The sequence below is a fragment of the Blennius ocellaris genome, assembly GCF_963422515.1.
Source record: "Blennius ocellaris genome assembly, chromosome: 4".
Lineage (NCBI taxonomy): Eukaryota > Metazoa > Chordata > Actinopteri > Blenniiformes > Blenniidae > Blennius > Blennius ocellaris.
The window spans coordinates 11,450,591-11,467,984 of NC_137653.1; the positions used below are offsets into that span (position 1 = coordinate 11,450,591).

Genomic DNA, 17,394 nt, shown 5'->3' on the forward strand with positions numbered 1-17,394 from the left:
GTCCAGGAAGGACCAACAGACACAGACTCAGTTGGGGGAAATCTTGTTCAAATTGAAGCTGTGGAGCAGCTGCAGGCAGGGGCAGAAGTGTTACAAAATGAGAACGCATCACCAGCGTCGAGTGCGACTTACAACAAACCACAGGAAAATGAAAACCTCTCTGTGCATGGTGAGGATCCTGAGCAGCAAGGCAGCAGTCCTGATGTTCAGAGCACCGATAGTAATGTGATAGCAGACATAAATGATTTATTGGATCTCTTTCCTCAGCAGTCTGCCGCTCACAATGTGAGCATTGTCAGTCCTGTTAATGATGGTGATGTAAGAGGAGGTGAAATGGGAATAAATGTTACTGTACAGCTGCCAGGGACGCACAATTTTACAAGCGATGAGATTCAAATAACCTCAGAAAGAAATGGACAAGAAACAACAAATGCTGAAAATGCTGCCGAAGCAAAGGGGAGTTTAATGCTTCCTCGTGAGACGACACAGGTCACACACAGTGAGGACAAACCAGAGAGTGTTGACGTAACACAAGACCAAGAGGATGATCAAGAAAATACAAATGATGAAGGCCTTGAAAGCACAAACGTCAATGTGAAAACTACAACCAACAGACGAAGAAAAATGGGCTCCACTCGCAGAAATCTTGGTTTTCAAACCAGAAGACAAGAGTTGCATCAAAAGCAGGAGGAAGAGAATGAGGCAACAGAGCCTGAAACACCGAACAGTGATGTAGCAGCAATGACTGCAACTGGATTTGAAGAACAAGAGCTGCAGCTTCACAGTGAAAACAGAGACCATCAATCTAAAGACAAAGAGGAGAACATTTTTGAAACAGTGGAACGCACTCATATTAATGTATCTCAGTTGGAGGCCCTGGCTCAGCAAACAGCTCCTCAAAGCCGACCAGTAGAAACAGAGCATCAGTTGTTTGTTTCCGGTGTCTCTCCATCCACCTCTGCTACCATGTCTGAGCTGCCATCTGGAGGGAGGAGAAGAAAAATGGGGTCTCATCGAAAGTCACGTGGACATCAAAACCAGACAGATCAAACAGTCATAGACGCAGAAGACGAGAGGCAAGTTGGCCACGTCACAGAAGATTGTGAAAACACGGCGGCTGAAGAGCAAAGTGAAGAGCCATCGAGTCAAGATGAAATACCAGAGGTAAGCAGCAAAGCATTCCCTTTTAAGGCAATTATATTCATATTTCTTGTTGATATTCTAATTTTTTTCTATTTTCCTGGCTGAATACTTGTGGCAAGATCTTCGTAAGCTATATTTGTTGCATCATTTGGGTGTGATATTGGTGTGTATTTTTGGTGATGTGATGTCTTCTCACACTGCTTGACTATGTTGTGTTGTACTTCACATCACCACAAGTAACACTGCAAATGTTTGTTGCAAGAATAAAGTGTCACAATGAACTGAAATAAGGAACATGTGGCTGCATTTCACATGTGAGAAAGAAGAACTAAGACATGTACCTGACTTCATTTGAAAGTGATGAATAAGATACCATGAAGTTCATGTAGTTACCAACAATACAAACTATTGTCATATCAAACAATAAATAGAAGTGAAAGATGTATGTCTAAAATATAATTGTAAAATTAAATCTCATTCCTCTATAATTTTTGTCTCTTCAGGGTGATGGAAGGCAGAAGAAAGCGTCACCCAGCTTCACCGGCATAAAGGCGAGCGTCTCCTTAAGGCCAGTGAGGTAAGACGGTGTCACCGGAGAGAAAAACAACACGTCGTGCATTATGTTGCTCCGCGACATATTTATCTTGACTTCATATAATCCTGGTGTGCCTGCACAGAATAACAAGAACAACCTTCATTCACACAGGCATGGAGAGGGTTCATTAAAAAGCACAGCTCTATTGTAAACTAATTAAGTGGTATGTTGTGCTGGTCGGACACTGTGAAGTGAGTAACAACCAAATGTGGCCTCAGTGCTTACAAAAGACATCGCATTAATAGAATCAAAAGGATCTGAGGCAGAGACGAGATACCCAGTACAGCTTTGTGTTCTTTCATCTCAGTGAACTAATGCATGTGAAGATCTACTACAACTTGTACAAAATGACTCTTCATGTTAAAGCCTTCTGGAGAGAGACTTGATTTCCATCCACCCGAAGAAGAGAACTAAAGTGTTTCCTTGACGTATATGAGTCATCTGTCTAAGAGCTTAAGCCTCTGATTCATGCAAGCCATACAGCCACACTAATCTTCATTGACAGAGTATAAAAGGTGCATTATGTGGCATTACCTCTGTGCAGTCTGAACAGATAGTTCTTGATGCAGGCAGTGACGCCAGCGGTTTGCAGTTTGTTGATCTTGTCAACTTCCTGCAGCCTAATTAGAAGTTTTTAGAGAAAGCAACGCTGTGAATGCTGCAGAGATGCTTCGAATTCCAGAACAAGAAGCACATTTGTACCAGAGCCTTCACAGTGAAACAAAAACAATAACCTAATGGAGAGCTGAAAAATGGATAGAAGGCAATCATAAGACAGCACTATGAATCTTTTTTTTTTTTTTAATTCAAAATCTAATTTTTACACTCACAAGTGATATTACTTTCATTGACAAATCAATTGATTGTATCCTTGTAAACACAATTTGAGTGACTGAGCCAAATCAGATATACAGAATATGCTGTGTCTATCGCGTGTAATTGGAAGCATATTCGATTGTCTTCTTCACAGCGAGGAGACCCCGTCCCAACCTCGTCATGCTGACGTCACTCTGAATCAGGAAAGTGGAACGTCTTTAGGTAAATAGATGGAAATCATATCAACACAGTGTGGAATGCAGAGTGCAGCTGGCTGGAGACTAATAATACCAGAGTATTGCAAGACGGTGACTGGAGAGTGTTTCTGATTTCAGTTGGTGATCCCAGAGGAGAGGAGCTCAGATCAAATGGCTACAATGTGGTGATGATTGGAGATAGCGGCGTGGGAAAGACCTCATTCATGAAGAGAGCGCAGAGTGGAAAGTTTTCATTAACCCTCCCCGCCTCTGTTGGTAAGAACCAGATCTGTATCGTATTATTTTGCCTATAAACATGTGCAAATGAACACGCTGCTTTTATTTGAATATGATTTGCAGGCATGGATTCCTGCATGTGGACAGTGGTGGTGGATGGGAAACCAGTGGTACTCCACGTGTGGGACACGGCAGGTCAAGAAAGGTATGCATTTGCACTTTCTCTTTGCAGGTTGTTATTGAGTCACACGTAGTAAATAATTGTTGTTGTTTTTTTGCTAGTTTCACCTAAGTGAGATTGTAATTTTTCCCAGTGTCTTTGAAAAGGAAATCTAACTTTATTGGGCGCGGCCAAACTGTGAGACTCAGAGAGGGAACTAACAACCCCAAGCACAGAGTGCTGTCTGTGGTTTAATTAAGGCCAGAATGTTGTGTCATGTACACCGTCTACCTTCTTTTCTCAGAAGTGGCTTTGTTTCTTGTTTTTTTTTTTCTCCGAAAGCTACAATTTGCTTTTGGGTGGCGGCAGGGACAAGTTGTTTCAGAAGCCAGAAGGCTCCTGACACCCCTTGTGAAAGTCCTCTGGTATTTAAGCCCAGATCGTCTGATGCAACGGTTACATAAGCAACATCCTCTATGTACCTTCTATTGTAGACACAGATAATGTAGCAGTTTGCCCGAACACATCTCTCCCCTCGGGCCAGGATACGACGTGTTTCAGAACTGGTTTTGGCATGCCTGTGTGCAGTGTTGTGTTTGCCGGGGTTATTCGAGCAGCAGCAGAGGATATAGTGTGCCCACAGTCATAGCTGCCAACGACCAGACGTGACCCGTAACACGTTGGAGGAATTTCAGGACAGATGTTCGACTGGTCCTTGACGGGTGTGGATAATACAGCGGAAAGCGACCAGCAGAGCTAGAAACCACACATTTAAACTTTTAGTGTTTCATCACCTACACATTGTGGTAGCCACTAATGGTTCGACTTTCATTACTATTTTTCAGAACAGATGCCTGGAATGATGTAAAATATAGCTTTAGGAAAGTTTTTTTACTCTTTACAACAGAACAAAAAAATGTAATTCTCGGTATTGAATGAATGTGACAAAAGATGTTGCCCTGCCTCTTGACAGTTTCTTATACCTTTCTCAACTGTCTTCAAAGGTTTCGCAGCATCACCAGACAAGTATTTCACAGAGCCCAGGCATTTCTCTTGATGTACGACATCTCTTCTCCTCAGAGTTTCTCTTCCATCAGCTACTGGGCCAATTGTATTCAGGTAACATGCTCTTTAAGTTTCAGTAATTCTCCGCTACCTTTTCTATATATTGTATTTATATCAGATTCTAAAGTTTTATTCACAAATTGAGGCATTGTGGAGTTTCCTGTTTGTGTTTCCCCCTGTAATAACTCACCAGTTTTCAAACCTTCAAGATTTCATGAGACAAAAACAGCAGTGTGGAGTCGAATCATGCCATTTACCAAGAAATAAGTTCATATTACCATGTTTTTACCTTCTTCCATTCACGTTATTTGACTATCTGTTATATCTGACTATGGGTGAATGCGGGGGTTTGTCCTGGACGAGGTCACCAGTCCATCACTGGGCAAACACACAGAGACAGACGACCAAACACACACTAACACTCATACCGAGGGGGAATTAAAGTCACCAGTTAACTTTCCTTTTTTTTTGGACTGTGGAGAAAAACCAGAGTCCCTGTAAAAAAAAAAAAACACCACACACACACACAGACCTCCACCAACCTAAACGTGAACCATTTACATTCTACAAGGAGAGAGTGCTGACCACTACACCACTGCAACAGCTTTGCGTATGGACAGATAATGATTTATTTTTTATTTTTTATTTTTTTTAGGAATCTAGTGCAGAAAATGTGGTTGTTTTACTCCTCGGGAACAAGATCGACTGTGCAGAACGAAAAGTTCAAACTCAACAGGGAGAGCTTCTCGCTAAGGTACTATCGCCTCTCACTGCCACGTCCTCACAGATGATATCCTTTCAATTACTGAACGCCCACACTTAATGGCTGCTTTTCACCTCAACAGGAATGTAACTTTGGATTTATGGAATGCAGCGCTGCCACAGGTGACAATGTAATTCAGTCTTTGGAAAGCGTGGCAAGGTGAGGCACTGGTTTACTTTAACTTATTTGTGTCACCTGTCCTTACATCTGACTATATTGTTGTGTTCTTATCAGGATGCTGAGTCAAACGTCTGGCTCAAGAAGGGAAATCACAGTGTTACACAAAGAACCTGAGAAGAAAAAAGGATCAAGATGTTGCTGAAAAGGTGCATTTGTCTAAAAACAAATTAGGCAAATGGTGAAATTGAGTACTGGAGAGACTGTAGTGGTTGTGCTTGATTGTAATTGTCAAAATGTATATAATTTATCTCTACTTAGACAGTTTTTTTTTCCAATGACCATTAATTTACGTCATCCAAACAATTATGTGCAATTTTTTATTTTCTTTATTATGTACATGCAGTATATTATCAGAGTCTGTGACGGCTGTTTCAGTTGATATCGACTTTAATTGCACTGTCAGAGCACATTCATTTTGCAACGCTTTACAGTTTTCATGAGCTGCAGCTGCTCTCTTAGAAGACAAGAGTAAATTCACTGAGAGGCCACAAACCTGAACAAGCCTCTTTTAGCATGAATTGTGCAAGAGACTATTTTAGTTCGCCTTCCTGTTTCTTCTCAACTACCAATGATGGCCTAGTAAAAACGTAGCTCTGAGACACACTGAAAGAAAGTACTTCTTGTGTTTGTATGATTTCTGCAGATAATGACAAAACATGTGAGTTTTGCTTTAAACGCTTCATATATTTACATGCACACTGGTTTGTTTTCCCATTTACCTTGAAAAAGCACTTTTCATACTGAGTTAGTGCAGAGCTTTAAATGATTGGAGCGGATTTATCTATGACAGCATAGGACCCATAAAACACATAACAGATACAATGACGGCCTGTTTTTGCACTTTGTAGGTCATTCGTGTTGAATGAGATGTGTCGACCTGATTTCAAAACATCTTTTTGAATTCAAGCACATTTTTTTGAAGCCATAAATAATGAAAATTTTCCACACAGACTTTTTAATTCCAGGCAATATTTAACCCTTGTATCACCCTTCACAATGAGAGGTAAAAAAAAAATAAAATCAAAAATGTGAATAAAGTTCTTCAAATTTAAATTGAGAGCTGAAAATATTGAAAACACAAAAATATGCCATAGTTGTTGTGTTGTGTTTATTAAGAATGACAAAAAAAATGACATGAGAAGTTAAGCTTTATTTGTGTTGGTGTGTCAAATATTTAAGATTTTAAGATTTAAAATTATGACCAAATGTTTTTTTGTGTCTTGCTCAAATCTCGATTCAATATATCATAATGTGTTACTGATCTGTGAACAATATATTGCTTGTTCTCCTCCAGGCAGTTGCCACAGCTACCAGAGGATCATGAATAATATTCTACACAGTGCTAGAAAAATTAACAGCTTTACAAGTAAAATTTGTTTGTTTTGGGGGTTTTTTTCCCCAAAAGTTACTGTTTATTTCCCACTGAGATGAGTCTTTAATGTGATTATTCAAATGTCTATATGTATCATGCTTAATAAACCTCCTGAATGACTATTTGTTTGCTTGCACGCTTGATTTGTGACCTTGTGGGAATTGTGCTTCTCAACTGACAGAGAAAACTTTGTTGCCTGAGGAATAATAAGTTCATCAACGGCATGAGGAGCATGACGACAACGGCGCCACTGCGATAACCTTGTTCACATAAACAAGGATAGGGCAGCATCCAGACAGCAGCAGTAACTTTGAATCTCATACTATGAACCAGGACTGACCATCCAAGACACGTTTGCCTACTCATGGAAACTTTGCTCTTAGGTTGTTCAGATGATTTGGACAGAAAACCGGGCGTCAGGTTTGATCAATGACTGATTTTCACCGGGTTTTAATGCACATCTTGGTGCATGTATCTCAATTGACTGTTTTGGTTTTTTCATGATAGTCACGAGATTAACAAACGTTAAACTCATCCGTTCATCGTTTATGTGACTTTATCCACCCCTTGGTATCAGAGGACACTGGAGCAGACCTGGCTGTCAGTCCGTCACAATAAAAACAGAGAGAGAGAAGACAACCACACACATTCACATCAAGGCCTACAAATAATTTAAATTCCTCAGTTTGCCTCAAATGTCTTTTCACTGTAGGAAAACTGAAGCGCCTGAGAAAATGCCAACTCCACACAGAAAGGCCCTTTCATGCCACACCTAGAGTTGAACCAGCACACCACTGAGCATCATTCCACTGAAAGTCGGTATGTTATACAAATGATCCTGTTTCTTATGGGGTTTTTTTTTTTGTACATAACTCACACCCAGTTTTAAATATTGTGTCACACATGAATTGCTGTTTCCAGATGCAAAAGTTTGAAGGCATTGTTTGATGTTTGAGGTTGTACATGACTCAAGTAAAAGCCAAAAGCACATCAATAATTAATAATACACATTCTGTCTTTTAGAAGTAGTACACATAAAAACTGAAAATAAGATTTCAATTCAACATAAATTGTATATTAAGATTATTGCAGTCAGCAGGCCTGCCACTGAAGGTCCCCGGATCAAGTCCATGTGTCAGTTTTCTGGGTATTTCAGTTTCCTGCCAATCAAAATATGAACGCTTGTGTGTGGTATTGTCTGTCTCTTTGTGTTTATGTTGTGATGGAAGCACAACTTCTCCAGGGTGTTTTCTGCTTTTGGCCAGAAGCAGGTGGGATAAACTCCAGCTTCTGCAATCTGAAATTGAATTAATCAGAATATAAAATAGATGGATTAATTCAGAATAAAGGCTTTACATTTTGTTTTTTAAATTCACCCATAGTCAGCAAACCCGAGACCCTGCACAGGATAACGCGGCCTTGAAGGATGAATCTGAAGCGGTGAAATGTTCTCCAGTATTTTTTGTTACAGTGATGAAAATTGGCTGTTCTTCGATTTATTGAGAAACTCAACGGCGGCTCAAATCCTTATCTTGTGGAAATGTTCTAACAAAACACCGTTACACCAACATTACGAATGTAAAGATCATAATGACCTTTCGCCACTCGGGGGAGTCGTTGAGCTGAAAATCAAGCGCATCATTTCTTGTGTTGTACACAGTGTGAACAAATCAAACTCCAACTTTTGTTCTGGAGAAGTTGACAGAAGAATGATACGGGTTCGCAGACAGTAAAATTTTTTTTTAAATATAGAACAAAATTCCATCACAATCACGGGTGTAATATTTTACTCAGTCATGGATTTCAAAAGAATTGTGATCATAAAAATAATAAGTTAATATTTAAAAAAAATAACAACAACCCTGAAATATATTGAACTATACACATGTATTAGACACATGCTGCTCTGATGATGAGAAACTTCTTATCGAAACAACTCAAAATAACATCATGGTAAATTCACTTGAACTTTTTGGTTTTGCAAACATATTTTACCATTATCTTGCATTAACTACTTTTCTCAGAAACACTTCTACCCAACGCTGCTTCTTCAAAAGCTTCTCCCGGCGGAATGCCTGCCTCTCCGTCTTCACATGTCTGTGCCACTGGTTCCCTAACGGGTGACTGGGATTGCTTCTTGTTTTTCTTCGTCGCGTGGTGCTGGTATATTGCCCGCCTGACGTCCGCAGCGGTCCAGTGGTAGCGGGTCAAAGCGTCCTGCAGGGTGAACGGTCCGTCTCGGACGCGTCTCACTCCTTTACACACCGCCGTGCTGCGCAGCTCAAGTCCGATCTCGTGCACAACCGTACGCAGGTATTTCTGAGTTTCGTTTATGCATTGCACCTCTGTGGAAAAAACGACACGCGTGAAAATGGAATCGGTAGTTTTAATTTATGTAACGACGGGCGACACGGACTCAACTGTAAGGGATTTACCTAAAGTAAAGTTGGGTGGCTGGAAATGAATACAACGTAAGCCTGTCATGATAGGCGGTGATTTCCCCTGGGGCTGAAGCAAACCCTGAACGGCCATCTCATAGGCTTCCTGCGAGTTCATGTCCACATTGGAATAACTACAGAGAACAAAAAAAAACCAAACACATCTACTGTCAGTGATAAAGCATTTCAACATATAACTGCACTACTGATGGCCGACATGGAAGAGGGGTTTTATTCCACAATGAAAAAAAACACTTTTAATTACAGAAGTATAATGAATATTACATTAAGCCGGCTTACCTTAGCAAAGCCTTCTGATTGGCTCCCTGCAGCATCGCGAGTACTCTCTCCAGCTTCTCCAGTGTAATGTGATCTTGTAGAGAAGAAAACTAGGTTTTTAGAGCAAATGGCTTCGATTGCACATGAAACATTTAGAAACACACAGTGCCCTAGATAAGGTCGGTAAATGACTGGGATCGTAGAACGCTTCATAAATACTAAGTTGAAAGCCTTTTAATTTTGACAACAGACTGACAAACTTCAAACTAAACTTCATTGATGGAACAGATGAGGGTGCATACCGTAAGTGGATCTCTCAACAACTTGGCCGGTGTGAGAGAAATTGCGCGACGCAGTCCCAAATTCGCCCTCCAGCGTATAATCCTGGAACAAATGAGACGGTAAATCAGATGATAATGTTTTCGTTGGCATTATATCATTATATGTCTGAAGTGAAGTCAGCTGAAATTATAAATTACCCTTGTGACTTGTGTTTGGTAGAACTCATTCAAGGCTTTGTTTCCACTCCCAACAGCCAATACTGAAATTTTAAAAAGGTGTAAAAAATAAACATATATATATATATACATATACCTGAAGAAATTTATAGATTAAATAAATGATTCTACTCGTTTGTGTAAGCAGTAAAAATATACCCAGAACACCGGAGGAGGAAGCGTCAAGGCGATGTCCAACGCCAACTCGGATATGCTGAAATTCAGGTCCTGTTACTACAACACACAAGTGTACACACTTTAATCATATATAACTACCATCTACTGATTACTTTAGTTCAGTTACTTCAAACTACACTCTTGCAGTGAGGGCAGAATAGATCTTATTATTGGATAAAACACGATTTCTGAAGATGCTAGAAGGTAGTAATGCATATATTCTTTTTGGGGTTTGACAGGTGTTGCCCTATTTTATTGATTTTTTTGGAGACGGTTTTCACAGAGTCCAAACATATTATTATTGATAGTATTGATTTTTTTTTTTTTTGGGGGGGGGTGTTATAGCCTTACTGTGATTGTGTCTTTTTTTGTCTAAGTCTATTTAAATAACCAACATCTGTTTGTCTCCATTTGTAACCACTCACAAAATCCCATCCATCTGTATTGACAAAAGAATTACAAATTATTTGTAGGTCAAGACCCTCAAGATCTCGCCCAATGGCGAAATGAAAAATACAATTGCTATTACTATTCCCTACTTGTCTCAATACAAAATTCTGTCATCCTGTCTCAGCCATAGATGACAGATTGTTGGCCGAGCCCCACCAGTCTTAATTTCCAGTGATTCATCCCATTACCTGCACTCTCTGAGCTAATAAGGTAATGTTGAAACTCCAAGCTGAAGCGGCACATGGAGGGTCACATTCGGGTTCCCTCAAGAAAAAGGTTTGGAACCTCTGACTTGAATAATGAGACAACGATAGGTGATGTAACAAGTGCATTTGAACAAACCCAATGACTTTTGATAGCACAATGTCCATAATAACCATTCCAATCAGTATCGAGAGCAGTCCTGAAGTAAACGTTTCATGTATGTGGTGATGTAAATGGATGAGCAGTAAGGATTTGGCCGAGGAGATGAAGCTCGTTGAACACATACATACCCAGGGGGTGTTTGGACAGTGCAGGCACTGAGGCTGCAGTCAGGGTGAGTCCTTTGGGAGCTTCAGGATCACAGCTGGGCTGAGCCAAGAAACGCACCTCATGTGGTAGAGCCCGGGGAGGCGTAGCATTCAGACCTAGAAGGAAATATTTTAAGAATAAGGAGCCAACATGTAAACGTACTACAAGAGTTTAAAAAAAAAAAACAACATTAACGACAATTCTGAGTGCAGCTTAAGCTGCAACATTCTTCGCTGTTAAGCAGTGTGGAAATGCGTTGTGTTAGGTTTAAAGGCTCTATTTTAAAGCTTATAAAGGCTGTGTCACTGTCACCTTTGAGAAGATTCGTCTCGATTGTGTCCCGTACGAGTTTCCAGTGCACTCCGGGGGGCTTGTAGACACAGAACAGTCCTTCTAACCTCCGGAACATCCGGATAGCTGGAGTCGCCATCGTGTGTCCCAGTTTTCTGAAAACATAGATTAGAGGAACTTAACTCCGTTGTTTATGCTGTTTGCTCTGGTGGATTTCCCAGTTGACTTTTCGCACATGAGCAAGCGAGCATGCGCACAAAAGGACACCGGATGTTGTCATGCTCCTTTTCGAGGAAGCTGCCCCCTGCTGGACTGGATGAATCAACACCGATATCTTGAGTGGTCGTCACAAAAAACAAGACTCCTATTTAAGTATGCTTACGCAATAATGGGTTAAATGAATTAAAATGATCATACATTCATTCTTGAAGACAGGAAAAATAACACTGTATGTCACCAATCGAAGGCGACTGCAGCGGTGACGGAACGAACCCACGAAGAAGAATCCGGCTAAGTTTAGCCAACTGAGCTAACTGGGTTGACGTTTGAGAAGGCTTGACCTTTGGTAACGTTGGAACTTTAATTTGATGCTTTGGTTGTGAGCTCTAGCATACATGTGCTGTCAGAAAGGGTGTCAAGGAGAGATAGTTGCGGTAGTTACTGGAAGTACAAGGACATTGTAGTTTTACTGAAGTTGGTAAATCTATCAATGGACTGCGTGGTCACTCTTTGCAACTATGGCAACGGTGATGCTACGAAATAGTTGAATGACGTCATGTAGTTACTCTGTCAGCTGTGAGCTATTTTACTGAATAATTTCTTGAGCTTCACTTTGTTGTGTGAATGCTGAAGGCGGTGATCCAAATATTTATTATTGTTGTTGTTATCTGAGATCAAAACAAATCAGAGGAGATCAGCCGCTTATTATTTCATTCAGCTTATGGCAGCATCCAAAACAAGAAGCATTACAGCTCAGCCTTCAGCATCCACACTTGCAAACCTCTAGTTTTCTTTTGGTTTGCTTGGTGTTCGCTATTAAACTGGAAGAGACCCCACAATAGGAGATATCTGAAATGTTCTATTTCTCCAGTAATAAAATTGCATTATAAATGTCTGCAATACAAATCCAGTTCTGCTTTTCAGTATTTTAAAAGGCACGTGTGTTTCTGGTCCTTGGAGAGCTAAAGGTGATATTATCTGTAACACTGATACTGCACATTGTTTGTGGTTCACTACTCATTGTGCATGGAAAGGATGGATATAATTAATAACCAAATAACTGGTTTGGATGCAGGCTTGGATGTGTTATTAGTTTCATTTATCCTCCAGTTAAATAAAAAAATGTATGCACTGGAGATTGTCTGTGTAGCTCTGTAACAACCAGCCCGGCCAGGAAAGGTCTGAAGTCTATTTGTCTTGTGTTGGTTGCAGGTGTGATGCGGTCTTCGTTGCGCTGGGTGTTGTGGGACATCAAAGACACCCTGCTGAAGGTGCGTGTATCTGTGGGTGAGCAGTACTGCAAGGAGGCTCGGCGTGTGGGCTTGCACCTCAGTCCTGTGGAGGTCGACGCTGCGTTCCGGCAGGTTTATCAACAGTATTCCAGAGGATACCCCAACTATGGCATTGCTCAGGGCCTGAATGGAGAAACTTGGTGGACGAAGGTGGTGCGAGACACTCTTACCCGGTGCAGGGTGGAGGACCCAGCTCTGCAGAATACAGTGGCAAATAATCTCTACCACAACTTTTGCACTGCAGACAATTGGGAGGTAAATAACTATTGATACATTCATATAGATTATGGATTAATCCATTAACTAGTTTTAACATTTTAGTTGTTCCAAGAGTGTGTACACTCACATGACGGTACTTCATTGCAATATTTCTCATAGTTAAAATGGAGTTGGGTTTTTTTGTGTTCAACAAACTTTGCTTTAATGAGGGAAATATAGAAGGTGGATGAAATAGTGTTTGTCATGATTTCTTTTGGGTCGTTAAAGCATTTGTCTCAATGATGCAGTGCAACAGTGTAAAGCGGTTTGAATGTTTCTCCTGATGCCAGCTCCAATTAATCATGGCCACACAAGGATACACTGAATGTTTTTCTTGGTTTCAGGTATTTCCAGACTCGAAGAAGGCCCTGGAGAGTTGTTCCTCTCTTGGTTTGAAACTGGGTGTGGTATCGAACTTTGATGCCCGTCTTGAACAGATTTTACATGCCTGCGAGCTGCGGTCCTACTTCAGCTTTTTAATAACGTCGGAAGAAGCCCATGTGGCGAAGCCAAGTCCAGCCATCTTCGAAAAGGCATTGCAGACGTGCGGCGTACCGGCAGGCAGCGTGGTCCATGTTGGTGACCACTATGTGAAGGATTACCTCGCCTCTCAGTCTGTGGGAATCCACGGACTCCTCATAGACAGACATAACAAGCATAGCCAAGCTGACATCCCGGCAGAGCGTCGCCTTCGCTCACTGGAGGAGCTGCCGTCGCGGCTTCAGGAGCATCTGGACTAACGGCACGCAGTCGGGAAAGTGGGAATCCTTGAGAATGTGAGGCATGAAGCCGTGTTGACTTGAGCCTCCTGAACAACATCCTCACTCTCATAACAGGTTAAATACTTGTGATGGGAATGGAGTGATAAGTCCTGATAGTCATGAGTAATGACAAATTAATATATTGTTGTAATGTGTAAATTGTATGCACACCGTGTAATTGTCAAACAATTATGTTGTGATTAAAGTGGGAATAACAAACTTTTAAGAATTATTGAAAATAAAATGTAAACTACTCAGAACACAGTATAAACAAGAAATAGTTGATATAATAAAAGCCAGAATGATTCACCCGCTGGGCAGGTGTAGTTATCTGCTTATTTACTGACCAAAACGTGACAAAAAAATACAAGAAATTGTGAAGAAATTAAGGAATGGATTTCTCCAGCTTGAGAAGAATCCTTATCGAAGTCATTTAAAGCATTACGTCTCTGATTACGTTGAAGACTTTGCCGATTAATATATTTGGATGAACTACACATTGAAGACATGTTTGTATTTGATACTCAGAATAGGAAGGTGATTCATTTAATGTCACTGTATGTGTAATAGAGAAAGACTGGAGGCAGATAAAATATATACGAAAAGGTGCATTTAATTAAAATGCCTTTTTAATAATCAGTTTTCAAATTATTTGTACTATTTCCAAATCCCTCAAATCTTCTAGCTGTTATAAAAAAAAATTGTGAAACATGTCTCTTTAGCTGGAGTAGAACTGGGGAAGTATTAGGATTAGATGATGGGCAAACATGTATTTGTAATAAACTATTTAGTTTATGGAAACTTTTAAATTTTAGGGAAAATTCAGAAATTACTTTCTCTTTCCTCTTATAAGAACATTTTATTTACAGAAATTGTTATTTATTAATTTAATGTATTTTCTTATACTTTTGTACATCAAATGATTAATAGTTAATTAACATCAATATCATATAGAGGTTATCCTGAATGATCGCAGTTGCTCATCTAAAAAAGAAAGAGTGACTTAGTGGCTGCATAGTGAATCTATATATTGTTTCTCAAACTTGTAAAATGTTTGGAAATATTTGTAATTAATATTTAGAGTTCAGCATCAGTTCATGTTATACATAACTTAATGCAATTAATTTCAATGGTGATGCAACACAAATTACAACAAAGATTCAGTTATTTTGACCCTCTTTAATTGATCAAAGTGGGATATTTCCAAATCTTGTATTTCGTACAAAGCTCATAATTGTAACTTGATGAGTCGTAGAACTGAGGAGGTAAAAGGGTTGCAATTCCAGAGATTTCAATGAGTGCATTAAAGAATACTATGATGCGCTGAAATGTGTTCTTTTAAGTGTGAACGCTGGTGGCACCATTTAAATCGTCTCTCAAGCTCAGGCACCCGAGAAAAATGTAATTCCTTTTGAAGGAGGTCTGGATGATCTGACCCTTCAGCTGAAGCTCCTAAGCTTAGATCATTCCTGTCGGTTTGGACTTAGCAGAGAGGAGAACGAGCGAGGGCTGCCTAAGCCTAATACCTTTGCAAATACTCTTATTTTAAACCATCTGGTCGGAGGCAGATATTGGGAGTGGTGGTCTGAGGGTCAAAAGGGCCACAGGAGGAACTCCCGGGAAAACACCAAAGTGGCCTTTCAATTCAAAGCCAAGCCCCGGCCACTCGCAGGGAACAAGGTCTTGACATTCATCCAAATCAGATCCGAGTTTGAAACACATTTCCTGATGTCCACCGTCCATCCACTGTCTGTGAAACGTGAGTCAAACATTAAGGATTAATTTGTTTTCATTTATTCTAGTTTCTTTCCTTTCCCACCCGTTTGTATAGTTAGGAGTATTGTGTATGTTTAGAAGAGCATCCACAAGAGCTGCTTAATTCAAAGCTGGTTTAGTGGCTCAGCCAGACGGCTCTAAAGGGCTCCACAGAAATCCAATTGCAAACATAATGGGATTGCGGAACAAGATGAAGCTTCTCATGCAGAAAGCTAAAGGGAAGGCCCGGAAAGATGCAGCACGTTATGAGGAGAATGTCGACCGGGTGACATATGATGGAAATAAAACACAACCCGAGTTATGTCTTGTGTGGCAAAGTCACTTTCGACCACAACTCTTCCACCATTAAAGGCTATGGACTCTATGAAATAACAAAGACAAATAAATAAAGTGAATGGCTGCATAGAGAAGAGCTAAAACATTTCCTTCAGCTATAAAAGCACTCAGGAGTTCAGCTCTTTGTTCACTTGTGCCTCGGGTCGAGGGGGTTTCGTGTTGGCATTCCTGCATCTTGAAATATTCAGTGAAAGAAAGAAAAAAAAATAGAAGAACAGAGCGTCAGAAAATTAGGGTATTTGAAAAGAGAGGAAGAAAACGTGCTTCGAGCTTCAGAAGTGAAAAGAGGGTCACGCGATGAATTGAGCGATAAGACCCCAGAGACGGAGTTGTAATTAATAGGCCACGAACATGAGGGGAGGGAAAGAAACCCACACACACATTTGCATTTTTAATCCTTCATTGGAAAACAAATTCAGATAATCAAGGCTCTCCAAATGTGAGAACAAAAAAGAAACCGAGGAAGCAAAGGGAAAACTCCAAAGATCAGCAGGAAGGTGTATTCACATGTATACCATGTATTCACTTTTGATATTCATACATCAATGCTGTAATCAACATAAAGCATCAGATACTGTAAACAAACACACATTTATTGTCCAATCAGAGTCTTCTGGAATATAAAATACCATCGACATTCATCATGTTCACCAGATCAATTTTGCAATTATTTTTTCAGTTACTTCAATCCAAACAAAACAAAAAACAGGTTTAATTCTAAACTCACATTCAGAGGCTTTTACGTCTTTAGAAGTACTTGAAATCAGAGCAAAGGCAATGCTATAACAAACCATTCTATTCTGTGTTGTCATTTAAAAAAAAAATAAAAGCTTGAATTTGGTGCATGGCGTGTATGAACCCGTGCTTTTCCCCATCAGTGCTCCATCAGGCAGCTGTATTTGGCATCTCGTATGTCGACGCGTTTTTTTTTTTTTTACAAGTGACTACATAGTGCAATGAGTGCAGGTTTTAATCGATCAACAGTGAGCAAGCTTGCAGAAAAGTGCAACATTACTAAAGTAGAATGAAGTGGTCGCCCCTTGTGTCGGTTCAGTTATAGCTTGAAATATCAAAAATCTCTGATGCATGAAACTATTCAAATACAGCCCAAGAATAAAAAATAAAAACTGATAAATATACTTCCTTTAGTAGCAACACTCAAGTCATGCAAAGTTTTCTCCAAATCATATGAAAAACCAAAAAAAGGAACAATTCTAGCATTGCAGTCTTGATGTACAACTGTTGACTGAAGTCCTGGAAATCTTTCTGCAGCCAGTCCAGATAACAATTCCTACTCCCGTCGAGTGACGTGAGCTCCTTCCTTAAAAACAGACACTAAAATGTTTGTAAAGCAGAATTTCCCACCACCGTAGGTTATTAAAAATGTCCTTAGTGCTTGTAAAGATGAAGTCTGTGCAAAAACATATAAAAAGACAAAAATAGGAATTGGGTCCTTCTGGCAGGTAAATGAATTATTGTTGTCCCACAACCAAATATAAATGTCTCTCCTTTGCAACCTCCACACAGGATTAATGGCCTCATAGATCTTTTCTACTGTCGTCTGGGACAGACGAACAGT

General features: G+C 40.1%; 3 protein-coding genes across 3 annotated transcripts; 2 read left to right on the top strand and 1 right to left on the bottom strand.

Moving 5' to 3' along the window:
* The first annotated feature begins 408 nt into the window (after positions 1–408).
* On the top strand, positions 409–6,636 carry rab44 (RAB44, member RAS oncogene family). Its single transcript, XM_080495122.1, has 9 exons — positions 409–1,164; positions 1,647–1,720; positions 2,709–2,776; positions 2,890–3,027; positions 3,112–3,193; positions 4,153–4,267; positions 4,869–4,967; positions 5,059–5,135; positions 5,211–6,636. Exons 1-9 carry the CDS (start codon positions 466–468, stop codon positions 5,296–5,298), a joined length of 1,440 nt encoding a protein of 479 aa, XP_080351248.1. The 5' UTR covers positions 409–465; the 3' UTR covers positions 5,299–6,636.
* A 1,662-nt stretch (positions 6,637–8,298) lies between these two features.
* trub2 (TruB pseudouridine (psi) synthase family member 2) lies at positions 8,299–11,345 on the bottom strand. Its single transcript, XM_080495127.1, has 8 exons — positions 11,195–11,345; positions 10,864–10,998; positions 9,902–9,976; positions 9,725–9,786; positions 9,548–9,629; positions 9,267–9,339; positions 8,964–9,100; positions 8,299–8,873 (listed from the first exon to the last, which is right to left on the bottom strand). The coding sequence occupies exons 1-8, from the start codon at positions 11,310–11,312 to the stop codon at positions 8,536–8,538; spliced, it is 1,020 nt and encodes a 339-aa protein (XP_080351253.1). The 5' UTR covers positions 11,313–11,345; the 3' UTR covers positions 8,299–8,535.
* A 120-nt stretch (positions 11,346–11,465) lies between these two features.
* Positions 11,466–13,907, top strand: hdhd3 (haloacid dehalogenase-like hydrolase domain containing 3). The gene is made up of 4 exons (XM_080495131.1): positions 11,466–11,545; positions 11,640–11,738; positions 12,605–12,939; positions 13,287–13,907. The coding sequence occupies exons 3-4, from the start codon at positions 12,610–12,612 to the stop codon at positions 13,680–13,682; spliced, it is 726 nt and encodes a 241-aa protein (XP_080351257.1). The 5' UTR covers positions 11,466–11,545; positions 11,640–11,738; positions 12,605–12,609; the 3' UTR covers positions 13,683–13,907.
* The last annotated feature ends 3,487 nt before the right edge of the window (positions 13,908–17,394 follow it).

Excerpts from the sequence above, each read along its gene's own strand:
- hdhd3 (XM_080495131.1), top strand. The coding sequence starts at position 12,610 with ATGCGGTCTTCGTTGCGCTGGGTGTTGTGGGACATCAAAGACACCCTG. Across the intron at positions 12,940-13,286 it reads GCACTGCAGACAATTGGGAG|GTATTTCCAGACTCGAAGAA; the intron begins GTAAATAACTAT and ends TCTTGGTTTCAG.
- rab44 (XM_080495122.1), top strand. The coding sequence starts at position 466 with ATGCTTCCTCGTGAGACGACACAGGTCACACACAGTGAGGACAAACCA. Across the intron at positions 2,777-2,889 it reads GGAAAGTGGAACGTCTTTAG|TTGGTGATCCCAGAGGAGAG; the intron begins GTAAATAGATGG and ends TTCTGATTTCAG. Across the intron at positions 5,136-5,210 it reads TCTTTGGAAAGCGTGGCAAG|GATGCTGAGTCAAACGTCTG; the intron begins GTGAGGCACTGG and ends TGTTCTTATCAG.
- trub2 (XM_080495127.1), bottom strand. The coding sequence starts at position 11,312 with ATGGCGACTCCAGCTATCCGGATGTTCCGGAGGTTAGAAGGACTGTTC. Across the intron at positions 9,977-10,863 it reads ACTGTCCAAACACCCCCTGG|TAACAGGACCTGAATTTCAG; the intron begins GTATGTATGTGT and ends TGTGTGTTGTAG. Across the intron at positions 9,101-9,266 it reads AATCAGAAGGCTTTGCTAAG|TTATTCCAATGTGGACATGA; the intron begins GTAAGCCGGCTT and ends TGTTCTCTGTAG.